This window comes from Histomonas meleagridis (genome assembly GCF_020186115.1).
Source record: "Histomonas meleagridis strain 2922-C6/04-10x chromosome Unknown scaffold_61, whole genome shotgun sequence".
Lineage (NCBI taxonomy): Eukaryota > Parabasalia > Tritrichomonadida > Dientamoebidae > Histomonas > Histomonas meleagridis.
The window spans coordinates 2,001,399-2,018,872 of record NW_027150931.1 but is presented as its reverse complement, the minus strand read 5'-3'; the positions used below and the strand labels follow the sequence as shown (position 1 = coordinate 2,018,872).

General features: G+C 27.5%; 3 protein-coding genes across 3 annotated transcripts; all 3 read right to left on the bottom strand.

Moving 5' to 3' along the window:
- Window positions 1–385: 385 nt before the first annotated feature.
- GO595_010637 (phospholipid-translocating P-type ATPase, flippase family protein) lies at window positions 386–3,523 on the bottom strand (the record flags this gene model as incomplete). The annotated part of the gene is made up of 1 exon (XM_067913338.1): window positions 386–3,523. One exon carries the CDS (start codon window positions 3,521–3,523, stop codon window positions 386–388), a length of 3,138 nt encoding a protein of 1,045 aa, XP_067769375.1.
- Window positions 3,524–5,894: 2,371 nt separating this feature from the next.
- On the bottom strand, window positions 5,895–6,509 carry GO595_010636 (Ras family protein; the record flags this gene model as incomplete). Its single annotated transcript, XM_067913337.1, has 1 exon — window positions 5,895–6,509. The coding sequence occupies one exon, from the start codon at window positions 6,507–6,509 to the stop codon at window positions 5,895–5,897; it is 615 nt and encodes a 204-aa protein (XP_067769374.1).
- An 8,543-nt stretch (window positions 6,510–15,052) lies between these two features.
- On the bottom strand, window positions 15,053–16,348 carry GO595_010635 (uncharacterized protein; the record flags this gene model as incomplete). Its single annotated transcript, XM_067913336.1, has 1 exon — window positions 15,053–16,348. The coding sequence occupies one exon, from the start codon at window positions 16,346–16,348 to the stop codon at window positions 15,053–15,055; it is 1,296 nt and encodes a 431-aa protein (XP_067769373.1).
- Window positions 16,349–17,474: the final 1,126 nt, after the last annotated feature.

Sequence of the window (17,474 nt, the reverse complement as noted above, 5' to 3'; positions counted from 1 at the left end):
TCTAATCGTGAATTGTGAAGGATGAGCTCAATCTTTATTGCGTCATTATATTTCTATTATAGGGAACTATTTTTATTTTTTGGAAATAAACAACAGTTGAAATATGACCAATTATCCAAAAGCACAATAAAATCCAGTAAATAAAAAGAGATTATAATTTATTTTAAATATTCAATTGTTTTAAAAAATGATCAAATTATTTAATAACTTTCTTCGCAAAACTTATTTATAGTTTTTTTTTTAGTATTAACTTTTATACTTCTTTTATGATTTAAAAGCTTTCAAAATATACCAATTTTTTCCTAAAGTCTCAAAAGTATTTTCACGATGCAGTTCCCACTCATCTCGAAATTAATAATTATTCAAATCAAAATATATAATTTATTTAATCTTGATCATCCAACGACAAACCGCCCAAATCGTCTTTCTTAGATTTCAAACAAACACGTTCTTCGTAAATTCTATGTGTTGAAGGTCTAAATCTTTTTCTTGTGAAGTCTATGATGGAAGGCAGCAACACGCCCAAAATCACAGAGATAATCAAACACAGCCAAGTCGAAGCCTTACCCCAACAATAACTTGTCATTATGCCTTCTAACTCTGCATTAAACGCCGCCATATAAACGGAAGAAACAATTGGCAACAAAACCAAAGACACAATCCAAATGATTATACTCACCTTGTTATAATAGTGCATCCAAATCAATATTTGCACAGACACAATATAAACAACGTTATAATACGTTGCGACTCCACTTGAAGCGAGTGAGTCGAATCCTTGATTTAACCTAACGGAGAAATATGCAATGACGGACTGATACAATGCGATCACTATATAATATAACAGATTCAATATTTTCATCGGATCATGTGATACTTTATATAGAACCGGATTTTGTCTCAGTGTCTCAAATGGTAAATCTTGCTCAGTGCCACCGAAGATAAATGGCGGCAACATCGTAAACAATAAGTTAAAAAGACTCAAAAAGAAATCCTCATAATATGTCGTAGGAGTAAACATTGAACTAAAACTAAACCAAAATTGCGCAAATATAAACGCAAAGTTCTTCCAGAGCATTATCATAGCTACGTAAGAAAATCGATAATATGACCAATGTCCATGTGCTGTCAACAAGCGAATTAAAAACCTAAAACGTGGAATAGCAAAATCGGCAGATTGCGCAGCTTGTGAACCTTCTCTTCCTGCTACGCCTACACCTACATGAGCTTCTTGTATCATACAGACGTCATTAGCGCCATCGCCAATAGCTAAAGTTATAGCACCTTGTGAACTCACTGTTTGTACAACTTGTGCTTTCATGAATGGCGAAACTCTTGATAATATAACTGATGACATTTTTGATGATGCTTCCATGAACTCATTGATACATTCATTCAAACAAATATTAACAGAATCCGCAGTGACGATTAATACTGGTAAATTATATGTATCAGAATCTTCACTTAATTGTTTAAGTTTTCTTCGGATTGTTGATTCATCTGGATTAGAAATAGTTAATACATCTGAATCAGGATATATAATTCCGGATGTACGTCCTATAGCTATAGCTGTTTCAAGTTTATCTCCTGTTAATACCCAAAATCCAATTCCTGCCTTACGTAGCCATTTAATAGTTTCAGGAACTTGTGGTTGAAGTCGATCTTCGATACCAGTTACGCCAATTATATCTAAGTTACATTCGATTTTAGCAGATGATTGTGCAACTAAATCATCACGATTAGCTAACGATGCTTCTGCTGCACGATGTTCTTCTAGCCAAGGAACTAAGAAGTCATCCGGAATGATTCTTTGTGAGAACACTAAAGTTCGTAAACCTTCTACAGCAAAATCATTAATTTCTTCTTCATATAATTCTTTGTTTGATCTTTCGAAGATAATATTATCTGCGCCTTTACATAATAATATTGCATCTTCTCCTTTAGTTCGTATTAAGATCGACATACGCTTTCGATCAGAGTTAAATGGAAATGTTGAAATTATTTCATATGTTTTCTCGACGCCTAAAATATCAAACTTCGCTGTTGTTAAACCTCTTTCGATAAGTTTTACTCCACATTCAGCAGCATAATTTACAAACGCTGCTTCATCTGGTGAATCAGCATTATATTCGATTTCGCCATTAGACTTCTTAAACACTATAACATTATTACATGCAGCCATCGCAAATAAAAATGGTAACATTGGTTTAATTGTTTCATGATCATTTTTAATTTGCCCTAAAAATTCATTTGCTAAATGTTTACCCGTTTCATTACAAAACTTTAAAAGTTCCATTTTGTTCTCTGTTAATGTTCCTGTTTTATCTGATAAAACATGTGTGATTAAACCTAATTGTCCTATTTGACTTGAGTTATGCGCAGTCGCAGTACCAAATTCTGGATCATATATTGTCGGATCTCTATCGACAAGTATTTTATGGAATAATCGTAAGATTTCAATTGTGACTGTTAATGAAATAGGTATTAAATATGAATACAAAAGAAAGAATTGAATAAAATATTGTCCAAATGATGCTCCTTGTGATGGAAGTGTTTCGGATATAATAGAAAATGATGATTTAACTTCAAGAGCACAACCAACACCTGCAGAGATTATACAAATGATAACTTTAATACAGAAAATGGCTAAAAGCATTCGATTAAGATTATGATCAAATGACGTAAGTTTAGCACTGGGATGATTCATGTTCTTCATGATCTTTGAGTCATGGCCAGTACGTAAAACAACTCCTAATACATCTTGCGTATAATTGGTGCACATTCCTCGTAATAGAACATTGTGAATATTGATCGCCCAAAAATTAGTACCACACTTAAGACGTGCATCAAATCGGGTAAGATCTCGGTCAGGCTCACCAATTTCTACAGTAAATTGTTTATTCGTGAATTCAGATAATGGATCACAATCTTGGAATAATGGAAAACAATTAATGGTCTTAACAGCACTTTCGCCATTAAGATTGGTTTCGTTGTAATAGGCAAGTTTATCTTCTTGTGATGAACCAATGTATAATATATCTGATGGGACCATGGAATCTTCTGTGATCTTAATAATGTCACCAACAACAACCTCTTTGGCTTTAATGGTGGTCCATTGACCATCGCGATATACAAAAGTTTTCTGACTATTTCGAATATTATCTTCTCGTTTCTTCATATAATCTTCAATGCCTGCTTTGATCATGGAAACAACAATAACAAAAATAAGTGGTAAAAGTTGAAAAAGCCAACCTACAGGTGACCATGGAAGGAATGAAATAATACAGATTAGTAAAAAATATATATTCGAAAGAATTCGAAAGTTTTCAAGCAGAGTTAATGGAATAAAGCTCCAAATTGTATATCGAGAAGTTCTAACTTCGTTATTCTTTTGACCAGGATATTCTGGATTTTCTGATAAAATGTTAATTGTTGCCCAAACATGGGAGCTCTCTTCTTGATTCCCAACACCTGTGTCTGAATCTGAATTGGATATATTTTCAAGCTGTGTTTTTTCATCCATTTGGGTGTGAATCAAAAATTCGAGATGCGACATTCTGAAAAAGTAGACGACCGTTAATAACACTCGGAGAATCTCCTACATTTCATTTTCGCATTACTCTTTGGAAATAGAACTCATGAATTTATGCGTAAAGTAACAAATTCTTCCTATTTAGAAATTACTCAAGAAAATGATAAAAATATTATATTATGATCCAAATATATTTTTTGAATTTAGTTTGAAAATAAAAACATTAAATGCAAAGATTATAGCAGCAAATATGTTTACGACAATGTAAATGAAAATCAACTTTAAATATCAAAAATGGATTTAGGGAAACAAGTACTTTCGGTCATACTTTAACTGTTTTTTTCGTTGAAATTTGGCGTAGAAAGTTCAGAATTAACTCCTAGAAAACAATTTTCGACTTCTGCACTTTTTGTAGAATAATCAAAAATTCTTTCACATTTAAACGATCGAAATTTGTGAGTTATGCTGTGTAAAAATGATCGGCATTAGGTACCCCCAAGATTTAAACGTACATTAACGTAATTCTTTCCTGATGTCTGAAATCCTTTCTAACTCGAGTGAGGACTCTGAGTTTATGTTACTCCAACAAAAGGCTGATTTGACTGCTCAACAACAAAAACTTAATCGGGATATTAAGAAATCACAATTAATTCTTGATGGGTACCAATATGATTTAGAAATAGCAAAACAATCAATGACTTTAGCAAACACTTCTTTTGTTCAGCGTTCAAAGAAATTAATGAATTTGTTTAATGGCAGAATAAAATCAGATGAAGAGTTAATTTCAAACATTGAATCCATGATGAAATCTATTGAGAATGACAAAGCGAAGGCAAAAATTTTCCGTGATGAAATAGGAGATATGGAAAATCAAATTTCTACAAAAAATTCTGATCATGAGTTCTTGTTAAATAAATTGAAAGAAGAAAAGGAAAATAGCAATAAATTTACACAATTAATAGATGAGAAGAAAGCAAAATTGATTGAAACAAAAAATAAAATTACACAAAAACAACAAATTTCAAAAAAATATAATCAAATATTCGATCTTATCCAAGAACAAACCTCAACATCACACCAAAGATTCAATACTTTCAGCCCTAAAATACTTCAAAAGTTCAAGGAACTAGCTGATCTAATCCAATTAAGAGAATTTACACATTCAAATATTAACATTTCAAATTTTTTCGATTCTATTTTTTCATCATTCAAAAAACTCCAAACTCAATTTAATGAAAAAGAAGAAATTCGAACAAACATTATAAAGCATATTCAACAAAAAAATAAAGAACTTCATTTGCAAAAACAAAAAATAAAAAATACTAAAAACGAAATCAAAAAATTACAAAATGATCTTCAACAAAAGCGAATAAATAACAATGAAAAAAAGTTAAATGAAGTACGAAAGCAAGAAAAACTCAAAAAGTTAAAGGAAATTGAAGTTAAATCATTTAATAATGTTTTAATGAAAGTTAACGCTAAGCATAAAGCATCTGATAACCCTAAAATTTTGGTGGATGAAGAAATCAAATTTTTAAATGATCAAATACGTTTGCTACAAAAGGCCATTTTAGAGCAACAACAGAGAAACAAAATCTCCAAACAGATTTTGCAAAAATCGGTTTCTGTTGTTGAAAATGCAACAGATCAAATCATGGAGTCGAACTTCCATCTGTATAATCATTTTTGTTGTAAATATTAATATTCAAATTGTTTATTTTATTAATTTTTCAACTTGAAATTATTTCTTTTGTTTAACTGTTTATTTATTATTTATATTAATAATTTTATATTTCAAAATAATATTTGGAGATTATTTTATTTATTTAATACAGCACTTATATTGGCATCTTCAAATGGTCATACAGAAATAGTTAAACTACTTTTTGAACAAGAAGGAATTGATATTAATGATAAAGATATATATTTGTTTCATTTAATATTTATTTTAAATTTGATATTTCAAAATAATATTTGGAAATTAGTTATATTATTTGAAACATCACTTGTTAAAGCATCTGAAAATACATGAAATATTCCTAAATATTTTTAGAACTTATACATATAATTAAGCATAAATGATCATATGGATAACATTAGAAGAAATTGATCCCAATTACAAGAATATTCATTTGATATGATTTTTCTTTAACGAATTGATATTATAATGTTTAGAAATCATTTTATATATCACACTTAAAACATTTTTAAATGATCATCACATAAAAGTATTTATCTAAACAAGAAGAAATTAATTTTAATGTTAAAGATCATAAAATATTTCAATTTTCTGATATAATAATTGGAAATCATTCAAAGTTTGAATAAAAGAAAAATTAAATGAAAGATTGTTTATAACACTTTAGCAGCAAGATTTGTTATTATTCGTTTGAATATTTGATTCAGTCAGAAGTGTTTTGTCGGATGGCTTTGGCACAACGATTTCTCCAGACTTTACTTTGTGCACGATTTCTGTTCCAAGTCGAATAAATGCTTCTTGAATGTTCTTGCCGCTTTTAGCCGATGTTTCCATATAACTTAAATTGTATCTTTCGGCATAAGCGCTTGCTTCACTTTCGATTACAACTCGATCGTCTTCGAGATCAACCTTATTTCCGATTAATATAATGGATGCATTAGGAGCACATAATTGACGCATGTCATTAAGCCAACCTACTAAATCATCAAAACTATCTCTGTTTGTTATATCAAAAACTAAAATGCCGCCTAAAGCATTTCGAAAATAAGCCTTTGAAACAGACTTAAAACGTTCTTGTCCTGCAGTATCCCATATTTGTAATTTAACATTTTCATCTTCTACTTGAATTGTGTAAGGTTTAAATTCAACGCCAATTGTTGGTTGTTCTTCTTCACGAAAACTTCCAGTAATTAAACATTGTACCATTGCTGATTTACCTACACCAGAGCTTCCAACCACAACAATTTTATATCCGTTTGCTGCCTCTTCAACGCTCATTTGGTTTGTGCAACCACCCGAATTCAATGATTTACAGATAATAAACCAATTTCTTTATTGTTGTGAAGCTCAAATTATACACTAAAACTAAGTAATTCATCAAAAAGAAGACAACACAAAAAATTAATCAATCCAAAATTTTAGATCAGTGATTATTGCAATATTTGAATGATTTTTTCTAACTTTAATTAAGCAATATAACAGGTTTAAACACTTAAAATCTCTAATTGTAATCGTTTATTTACTAAAATTTATATGAGCAAATTTTTCTTGTTCCGGTTTCTGTTATTGCTAAAATTCTTTTCTCGCCCATGATTACATTTACGAACTCCGGTTCTATCTGTTCATTTATTTCCTTTATAACGCATAGTTTATAAGCATCTATGACAATAATCTTTTTTGTTTCCAATACCACAATTATGTACTCTGAGAAGTCTTCTGCTTGAAGGTTTAACATCTTTACTACATGTCCTGTCACATGAATTGATTTTAATTCATTTCCACAAATATCGAAAATTGATATTGTACCATTAGTATTCTCAGAAACGCTTGAAGACGCCACAATAAATCCGCATTTTGTGACCAGTAATTGGTGTCGACATTCATTTTGACAATTAATTTTGAAGCTATAAATGAATCTTTTGTCATCAATTGAAGAGCAATAAACCTGATGATTCTCATCAACGCTGACCAAGATGTCGAGTGAAGCGTCTCCAGCGATACCTATAACAGGAAATGATTGAACTGATAATGTTGTAAAAAGTTCAAGAGAAGGGAGTTCATAGATACTAATAGAACAATCACTACCACCTGTAGCGAAATATCTATCACTAATGATAGTTGAGCATAAAATTGGACCACATTTTTGTGATACACGAGCAGTGAGTGTTACATTTCCATTTGTACCATTATATTTATAAGAAGCCGCGTAAGAACCACCTCGAGGGATAAGGATCAAAGTTGAATTCGGAATTGATAAAATACATTTAAATCGATTCTTTTTAATTTTCATTCCTAATTTGATCGAATTCCCATTTATGCATGTCAAGAAAGGAACATTAGAATTAGTACTTAGCACATACTGACCTTCAAATGTTAAAACATCTGAATTCACTACTTCGAATTTGGCATCAAGTGATTTCAATGGTAAATTCGACGGTTGCGGGAACCGTTTAGGGTGTTGATTGAATAAAATTTGGTCTGGACAAATACCAAAATTAGCACTATGATGAGTACCTAACATGAACAATGTCTTATCATTCTTTACGATTGGGTCGTTAATCCATTCCGGGTATGAAAAGAAATGGAAAACGTTATATTTTTCGAAACTTCTTCTATATACACCAAATATTAAATCGATCCAATTATTAATATTTTGAGATACGTATTCACTTTCCAAACCTTTTCTTTGTATTCCAATGAAATCTAAAGGTGTTGAAGCCCAATTTGGTAAAACCACATCATTTACTATCCGCCCAGTCATTGTTTTACCCAAATCGAATTTATTTTCATTAATTAGAAAATGGAAATCACTATAAAATTGAGGAATTAATTCACGGAAATCACTTAAAGTTGAAGAAGCAGATTCAAAAGATTCTGGAATACCCAAAAATAATCGATCAGCGTGATCGAATTTACCATCTTGTAATAATATATGTAAAGTTGTAAAAGGTTCAGATCTAATCATAAAACCAATAACATTAGCAGCGTTCGAATAATGAGTTCTATAAATACATTTTTCAGTAACTTCTACATTAGCGTCATATAACTTTATCAGTTGTTGAAGTCTTTGTTGATTAAATGCGCCAACAGGTAAATTAAAATCGCGATAAACATCCGGGTTATTTAAGTTAATTTCATTCGAATGATAATCTTTAAATACCCAAGGAAAGATAGGATAATGTGATAAATCATTTAATGATCTTCCAGACAACAAATTTAATATCATTATATATGTAAATGTAGAAATACTATGGTTTTGCCACATTTCGATGAATCCTCCTTTTGTTAATAATTCATTACCACTTAAGTTTTGATATATTGAGTTACAAGTTTTCCTACAAATTCTAAAGAAATCAAATCGTTTTTCATCATTATTTACATTATTATTATTATTTATCATATTATAACATTTTTTAATCGATGTATAAAAGTTTTGACGGATTTCATTTGTATTAAAAAAGAATAAATATGACTTATTATTAGTTGTATATATTTCACAAGCATTATCTTCAATAACATTTTTCCGATTAAAGATAAAACTTATTAAATTTAATGGGATTTTAATTATTTTCTTTTTATCTTTTCTCTCTTTTTCTTGTAAAGGAATACCGAATGAATTAAATGCGGCAATTCCATCAAATAATATTCGATCTGATAATATATGAATATTCCCTTGATAACGATATAATAATGTAATATATAATACATGGAATGATGCAAGTGTTAATTCTTTTTTATTTGTATTTGTTGGGACATTTTGATCTAATATTCGTTTAAATGGTGTTAACTCTTGATCATTATTCTCAGCTAAATATGGTAATGAATCTCGAATAGCTGAAGCTTTTTGATGTTTATCAAAGTTTCGATTAATTTTTAAGGTCATACATCGTAAAGTCCAATCGATTTTATTATTAAATTTCCATTTTAAGTCTGAGGTATTTAATGATAATAAATTAAAATTAACTTCTCGTAAATATGTTGAAGATAATTTCGAATTTAATCGTTCATTAAACAAAAATTGTTTAAGTTCTCGAACATAACTTTCTTTATATGTATTAATAATACCTTCATTTGAATTAAAGTCAATTAATTTTTGATAATTATTTAATGTTTGTAATGATTTTGAGATTTGTAAAATTTCATTATTAATATTATCATTTGAAATTTCATTCATTGTTTGTTCAATTCGTTTATTAAATGAATCAATATAATTATATAATTCATATTCATTTAATTCAATGATTTCATCGATTTCTGGAAGATTATCTTGATCTATTTTCTTTAGAAATGAAATCGATTCATTAAATATTTGATCTGGTATTTTATTTTTAATATCTATAGCGATGTTTGAATATTTTTCATATAATTTGTTTTTGTTTTCACTTAATAATATTAATAATGACATAAATAATGAATAAAATGAAAATGTATAAAATTTATTATTTTCTGTTATATTTAATTCAAGATTTGGATTTAATTCTAATATATTACATAATGATATTAATAAATCTGAATCATAATGAATATAAAAATGTATAATATCATTAATATTATTATTAAAGACTAATAATTCTTGAAGTAAAATTTTTGTTTTTGATGATGTTAATGTTTGATATGATTCAACATTTTCTATTTCATAAGTTGATAATAATTCTCTTATTATAATTGTTAAGAATTTTTGATGTAAATTTGTTTCATTTATAATTCCATTTATAACTCTTTTACATATATCACAAATTAATGGATATATATCTATTTTTAATATATAATAAATAGATTTCAAAAATAATAAAATTGTATTTAATATATTTTCATCTTTAGTTTGTAGTATAATATCAGCATAAATTTTTCCTTTTTCATTATTATTATTATAAGAAATTAATAATATCCAATATGGCCATGATTTATCTTCTAATAATAAATTGATTGGTATATTAAATTCTTTTTTATTTTTAATGAATTGAGAACAATAACAAAATAAACCAAAAAATTCAAATTGATTTTCTTTAAATATATAATCATATAATAACATATAAATATCATTAAATTCTTTAATATTTTCATTAATAATAAAAGGTAATATTAATATAATTTCATTAAATTTTTGTTTAGTTTTTATTATATTTTCTTTTTCTAATTTATTTACATAATATAATAACTTTAACGAATATAATATTTTATCATTAAAAGGTTTTAAGAATTGATTTAATAAGAATTCATAAATATTTAAGAATTGTAATGCTATAGTTAATTTCTTTTCTTTAGATAACACAATTTTTTCGATTAATTGGAAAGTGTTTTTTCTAATTTCTTGATTATTATGATAAAATGCAATTACTAATAAGAATATTATTGTTGATTCTGATAAATGTTTAATTAAAGTTCCTTCATAAAACTTAAATTGTAATGATTTAATTTCATTAATATCGATATCATTTTCATTTTTTTCATTATTAATATCATTAAATTCTAAATAATTTTCATCATTTAATTCATATTCTTCTATTTGATTGTTATTAATAATACAAATTTGTAATAACAAGAAATCAAATGATACATAATTAAAATATTCTGGATAATCAATTAATAAACTTTGTAAATTAGTAATTAAATTTATTTGTATTAATGAAGAAGTTTTTGACCATAAAATAAAATTCATAAATATATATCTTAACATTTGATTTCGTAATGAATCATTTGTTAAATTAATTAATATATCTCCTAAAGCTTGAGGTATATTTAATAAAAATGCTTCTGGTTTAATCTCTTGAAATATACCTTCTAATAAACGAAATCCTCCAATTGATTCAAAGTTTTGTTCCATATCTTTCGAGATATTTAATATCGTATTTAATAATATTAATATTTGATAAAATAATTCATCTTTACCTTCACCTACAAATTCTTTATTAACTAATGTAAATAATGGTAATATTAATTGGAAAATACTTTGATATTGTATAATACTTTTAATAGTTGAACAAAATTCTACTGCATTACCTACAAGTACTGCTGTTTGTGAATCTTTAGTTACATCGAATATTTCAGTTTCATTAGTATTTTCTGGATCATAAAAACATATGAATTTTTTGATTTTATTTGAGTTATATTTCTCAAAGATTTCATGAATGTTTTCTGATTGTATTAAATATGTTGCTCCGATATCACCACTAAATGTATTAACTTGTGTACTTCCAATTCGTATTAAACCATTAGTAATGAATTCAAATTTCGGTATTTTTATTGTCGATATTTTCTTTTGATTTAAATATAATATAATTTCTTTAATCGAATATTCAATAGCTATTTGATACCATTTAAAACGTTTTAAATTAACACCAAATTTCGATGTGAAATTTACATTTGAATCATTTCGACATATTTTAATATCACTATCTGATATTGAAAAACTTAAAATCGAATTATTATCTTCAGTAAATGATAATATTGGATCTTCTTCAGTAGTTGGTGTATCTAATCGAATAGTGGTAATAAAAGTCCAAGAAGAATTTAATATAGTTGAAGAAATCGAAGGACCGAAAATTCCTGTTTGTAATCCATTAAAATGAAAGAAACAATTTATAGGTAAACTTTGATCTTTATTTAATAAATCGATCAAAGTTTTAATTAAAGTTTGATGATATATAGTTCTTTGATTATTTTGTGTATTATTATATAATGATCGAAACACTTGATTCATAGATAAAGGTGAAAAGAATAAAGAACCTATAGTTTGGAATAAGAGCAAAGCTTTTTCTCGTAACTTTTCATTTTTAGCTCGATCGAGTGAATAATTTAATGCGTTTATATGAAAACATTCGAATATATTTGAAGTACTTCCTTTACATAATGATATCATGTCGTCTAATATTAATTCATCAAATTCTGTGTCTTTACTTACATTAATTAATATACCTAATGGTGCACGATTTTGTATCATTGGTAATGTATAAAATTGTAATGAAGTTTGTTTATTCATTGCAAAACTGAATAAACTTTCAGCAATTTCTTCATTTAATTTAATGTCATTAAATGCATTTTGTAAATTTAAAAATATAGTTGATGAAGGTGATGATAATAATGGAATCGAATTCGGAAATCGTTGACAAATCGCTGATAATAATTTAATAACTAATAATAATGTTTTTGAATCTTTTGTAAATTTCGGTAATTTTGAAATAACTAAGAAAAACTTTTGTTTCATTAACTCTTGTGGTATTTCTTTATTAAATGAAGGTATTGCTTCAATAAATATTTCGATTAAATCATTCGATATGTTTTGATGACTTTTATTCTTTTGTGCTTGTTTAAAGAATTGCGTCAACAAACCAGAAATCTTTAATACAATTGGATTAGCTTTTGATAATGCTAAATTTTTACTAATTTTTAATCCATTTAAAAAACATGGCAATAAAAGTTTTTGATATCTTTCATTTAAGATTAATTGTATTAATATCGTTGATAATATATGTGAATTAAAAAAATCAAATGTTTTAATTGTACAAATAACTTGTAAATATGCAACAATAGAATCAATACGATTTTGATACTTCGGTTGATTTAAAAATGGAAATATATTATCAAATAAGCCAACAGAAATCATTTCGCTTACAAAGTTAATACTTAAATCTGCTAATAACATAGTTCGTAAATATGGCATAAACCAATAAACGATTGGAAATGAATTAACATTAATTAATTCTGATAAATAACTAAGAAATTGTACTCGTGATTCTTTCTTAGTTCCTGTGTTCTTAAGTATTAATCCAATTGTTATGTCGCATAACTTTAAATGTAAATCTGTAAATTGTTTATCTTCAGTCGAAAATATGTTTTTGTCGATGCAATATCGTAAGATTTCACATAATACATTCGCTGAGATTTCATTCGAATTTAATAAACCACAAATTAATAAATATATTAATTGATAAAAATTTGTACTTGTTTCATTAATGCCTTCAAAAAATGTTTTGATCATTATTTCTGAATTAGGATTTTTGGATTCGAAAAATTTCGGTAAAAATTTAGTTATATCATTTAAGATTTGCTTTGTAAATGTAATCGGTTTTGGTATTGTTTGAACTGAATGTGTTGATAAATATTCATTTAATGTTACATATTCTAATGTCTCATCAGTATCAAATGAATCTTTAACATATTTGACTTCATCTTCAAATGGATATGATAATGTTATCGAATTTAAAAATATGCTTAATGCTTTAGATGAACAAATTGAACATTGTTCATCAAATGAATCAACTAACAATGATAATAATTCATAGATACGAATGGTCATCCCAATGCTTTCGGATTGAACTTGACATATCGATAAATATTTGGATAAGTCATATGAAAGGTTTCGTTTTTGTGGAACTTTAATGGAATTAATTAGATCAAAAAGTGCTATGATAAAGTATTCAAAAATGGATAAAAATAAATCATAGCCATCAATGCTCTCTTTTGTTTCAAGCCATGCATTAAAGACGGCAATAACAAAGTTAAAGTATTTAATGAGGTTTTGCTTACTACTTGATGGAACAATTAATTTTAAAAATTCAACTAATGAGCCATATATTGAATGATTTTCAGGAAGTGATAAAATTTCATTAAAGTGATTGGAATATGCATCATACAATGGATCAAGACATTCAATAAATTCAGAAACTAATTCATTGTTACTATTATTAATGAGATATTCAATAGGAAGATGAATTAATTTCCAAACATGTTGTGGGAAAATAGGCGTCCCAAGCTTGAGTTCTGATTTGATTGCATTTTCAATTTGAACAGATATGGAAATGTATCCTCGAAAAATAAAATCTGCAACATACTTGGAATTAATTGATTTTACACTTTGTTTATTTTGCTCTAATGCTGTTTGAGCTAGGATGCAGGAAGTAAGAATATCAACATCTTTGAGATGAAAAAGTTCAATGCATTTTTGTGTTATCTCAGTTGAAGTGTGGCAATTTTGAAGCGTTCGATTAATAAGTCGTGTGTCTGTTGGTGAATACTGAATTGAATTAATAAAATTATCAATTGGTGTGAATTGACTTTGTTTCACCTTGACTAATTTAATAGGCTTTGAAAAATACTTGATCCAAACAAGATGATAAGATTTAGCTCCTAATTGGAACAATACATCTGTCCCTTTCATCCAGTTCGAACTATTATAACGGTCGCCATCATCTTCAAGAAGCTCAAACTAAATTTTAATATTTGTTAAGTAAAAAATAATAATCCTTGATTATAGATATTAAAATTCTATGATTATTTTCAAAGTATAAATATATAACAACACATTCATCTCTTAATACGAAGCAAATGATTTTTCATCGTTTACAGTTGACATTAAAAGTGACGTTTTATAAAAATTTAAAATGTTTACACAATGGATATTTGAAAAGCACTTTTCATATTAAAAACAATAGTTAACCATTGAATTCACAAAAGTTCACATTATTGGGCCCAATAATTTTAACATCATAGCACATTAATTAAAGAACAAAACAAACGAAATCGGAAAACTTCAAGAAATATTTCTCTGTGATGTCATAGCATTGAACCAAAAGAAAAGAAGAAGACCAGAAAAGACACCACGAAAGTTATACACTGATCTGTCGTTCCAAAGCTGATGCTACAGACTTATCAGATAAAAATTAAATTTATTTTTAAAAAAATATGAACAAATATTTCTAAAATAGTATTTACATAATGTTTTGTAATTTAAATCAACTTTTCATTCACAGGATGACAGTACAGAAAAAAAATATTTTCCCCATAAAAAACCGAAATAATTCACAAAAATTATATAATATCTATTAGTACACAGTCGGCAATGTACACGCCACGTAGTTCGGCACGGAGCCGATACCTCCGTAATTATGCTTCAGTATCTTATTATACGAAATTATCTCTGCCTGATAAACTTCGAATGGATCTTTCTGTTGCTCAATTAGTTTCTTAAGCTCTTCATCTGCTTGACTCATTTCCATTATTTGCCTTACAAATTCTTTTCCAAACGATGTTTGATTTGAATGGTTTACACTTTCAAATGATTTGGCTAACAATGGGAAAAAGTGTTGAGATATACTTTGCCGATATTCTGAGATATCGATTGTAGTTATCATAAAGTTACATACTTCAGATAAAACAAATGAATGTTCTGGAAATTTTTCAAATAAACTCGATACTGTTGATACTAGTTTGTCCACATTAATATGATGGAAAACATCGCTATAACTTGAGTATAAAGTAAGAAAATGAAGTGCTTCGGTTTGATAAGGATAGAAAAAATTATCATCTGTTTCAATCGTTTCAAGGGCTAATTCAAACAATGACGAAAATTCTGTGGCCGGTACAAGTAATATTAACACATTAACTAATTTCCATTGGAGTGAAATTACATTATTAAGATTATGATCAAAATGATTGGCAGCTAAACAAATTAAACGAGGTGAAATGTAATCATCTGTAATAGTAGATAAGCTACAAAACTTAATTAATAATTTGTATAAATTTATGACATAATCGGATGTTTCAAAGTTGGGTTCATCATGCCAATAAGTAATACGCTCTATGATTTGGTTGGTTATGTCTATGGTTTTGAAAAAATTGTTAAAGATTGCATTGTTTAAGTTGATTAACTTCTCAAACAAAGAATATATCATTGGATTACCAACAATGTCAAGGAGTACCGGAAGTGAATGAAATGTGTCTTCGATACTTTCAGGATAATTTGTTAAACATAATTCTATTATTTCCGAAAGTTTGGAAATTGAAGGTAAATTCTCAGGATTTTTAACTGATTCATGAATGTAATGATCAATTGCTTTATCGTTATCGCATATTGCTCCGATTATTTTAGGAATATTTAAGTTAATAATTTTCATACCTCTTTTTGAAGCATCTGCATATTGTGGAGCCAAAATACATTCCAACATATCTGGGATATGGTTAGTGATAAAAGTCAAAACTGTTGGGTCTCTTCTCAATACAGCAAGATTTGCTGAAGATTCTCTTAAAAAATCGGTCATTTGGTAACCTTCTGCCAGAACCTTTTCTTGTATGGGCACTCTTAGTATGGGATTTTTGGATATTGGTGAAAGGTTCTGCATGATTTTGGAGTGATGGAAACGCGCCCTTTTCACTTTTTGTGAGAAGTGTGAAATTCCCCTGATATTTGTATACTTTACACAATAAAACGTTGGTTAACATTTAATGCCGTTTACAATTAAACAACTTCACAGTGAAGTTGGCACACGATGATGTGAAGTATCGGTAAATCGGAATTACATTAGAAAGAAATTGGGAATATATTATTGGTATTATCGTCGTTTCTTTGTTAACATAAGCCATTTGGAAAAATTGATGAAATTTGAAGATGATTTGTATGGTAAATAAAAAATTAAAAAATAAAGTAAGGTGACATCCAATGTTGTGTTGTGGTTCATTTTTTGTTGTTTTCAAGCTTGTAAAATTCGGGAAAAAATAATAATTTATTATTTTGAAAAAATGTCTTTTATAAAAGCAAAAACTTTGAGATTTAGTATAAAAAAGTAATTTTCTTTAAAAATGCTGAAATTAGTAAAATATTGCTGTTATGGAATCAAAGAGCGACTCTGGCCTCCATAAAAACCTAAACGTACATGACAAGAAATTCAATTCGATAGAATATTGAATCAACACAACCGAAGTGAGTTCACTTTTTTGGCGTAGCGGTCTTGGGATCCATAAATATGCGAGTGAGTGAGATCACTAATCTTGATCAAGATTTATGCTATATCTGTTGTTATAAAACATAATAATATGACTCATTTAATAGAATTTTAATATAATATAAAAAAATTAAATTTAAAATCATAAGAATTTATTTGTAAAAACAATTAAAGCTTTTAAATTGCGAAGATGTAAATGTTTTCAGCAAGAATTTAGCAACAATGCTTTTAGATCAACCGTATGGCGATGATTGCATTTAATCTTAAGTTTTTCTATTTTAACGGACATTCAAATTATATTCCACTTTTTGAATATACCGATAAAAACGATTAACCAACAAACGGATCAAAATCAAATCAAAGTAAATTTATTATCGTTTTACTTGGAATTGCTTTTCAAAAAGTTTCTTCGTGGCTGTTCTTTTTGGTTAAAAATTCCAAAATACATCATATATAAACATTATTTAAATAAGGTCACAAGTATTAAGATGCAAAATGTTTATGTTTCCATGAGTTAACCTTTCCA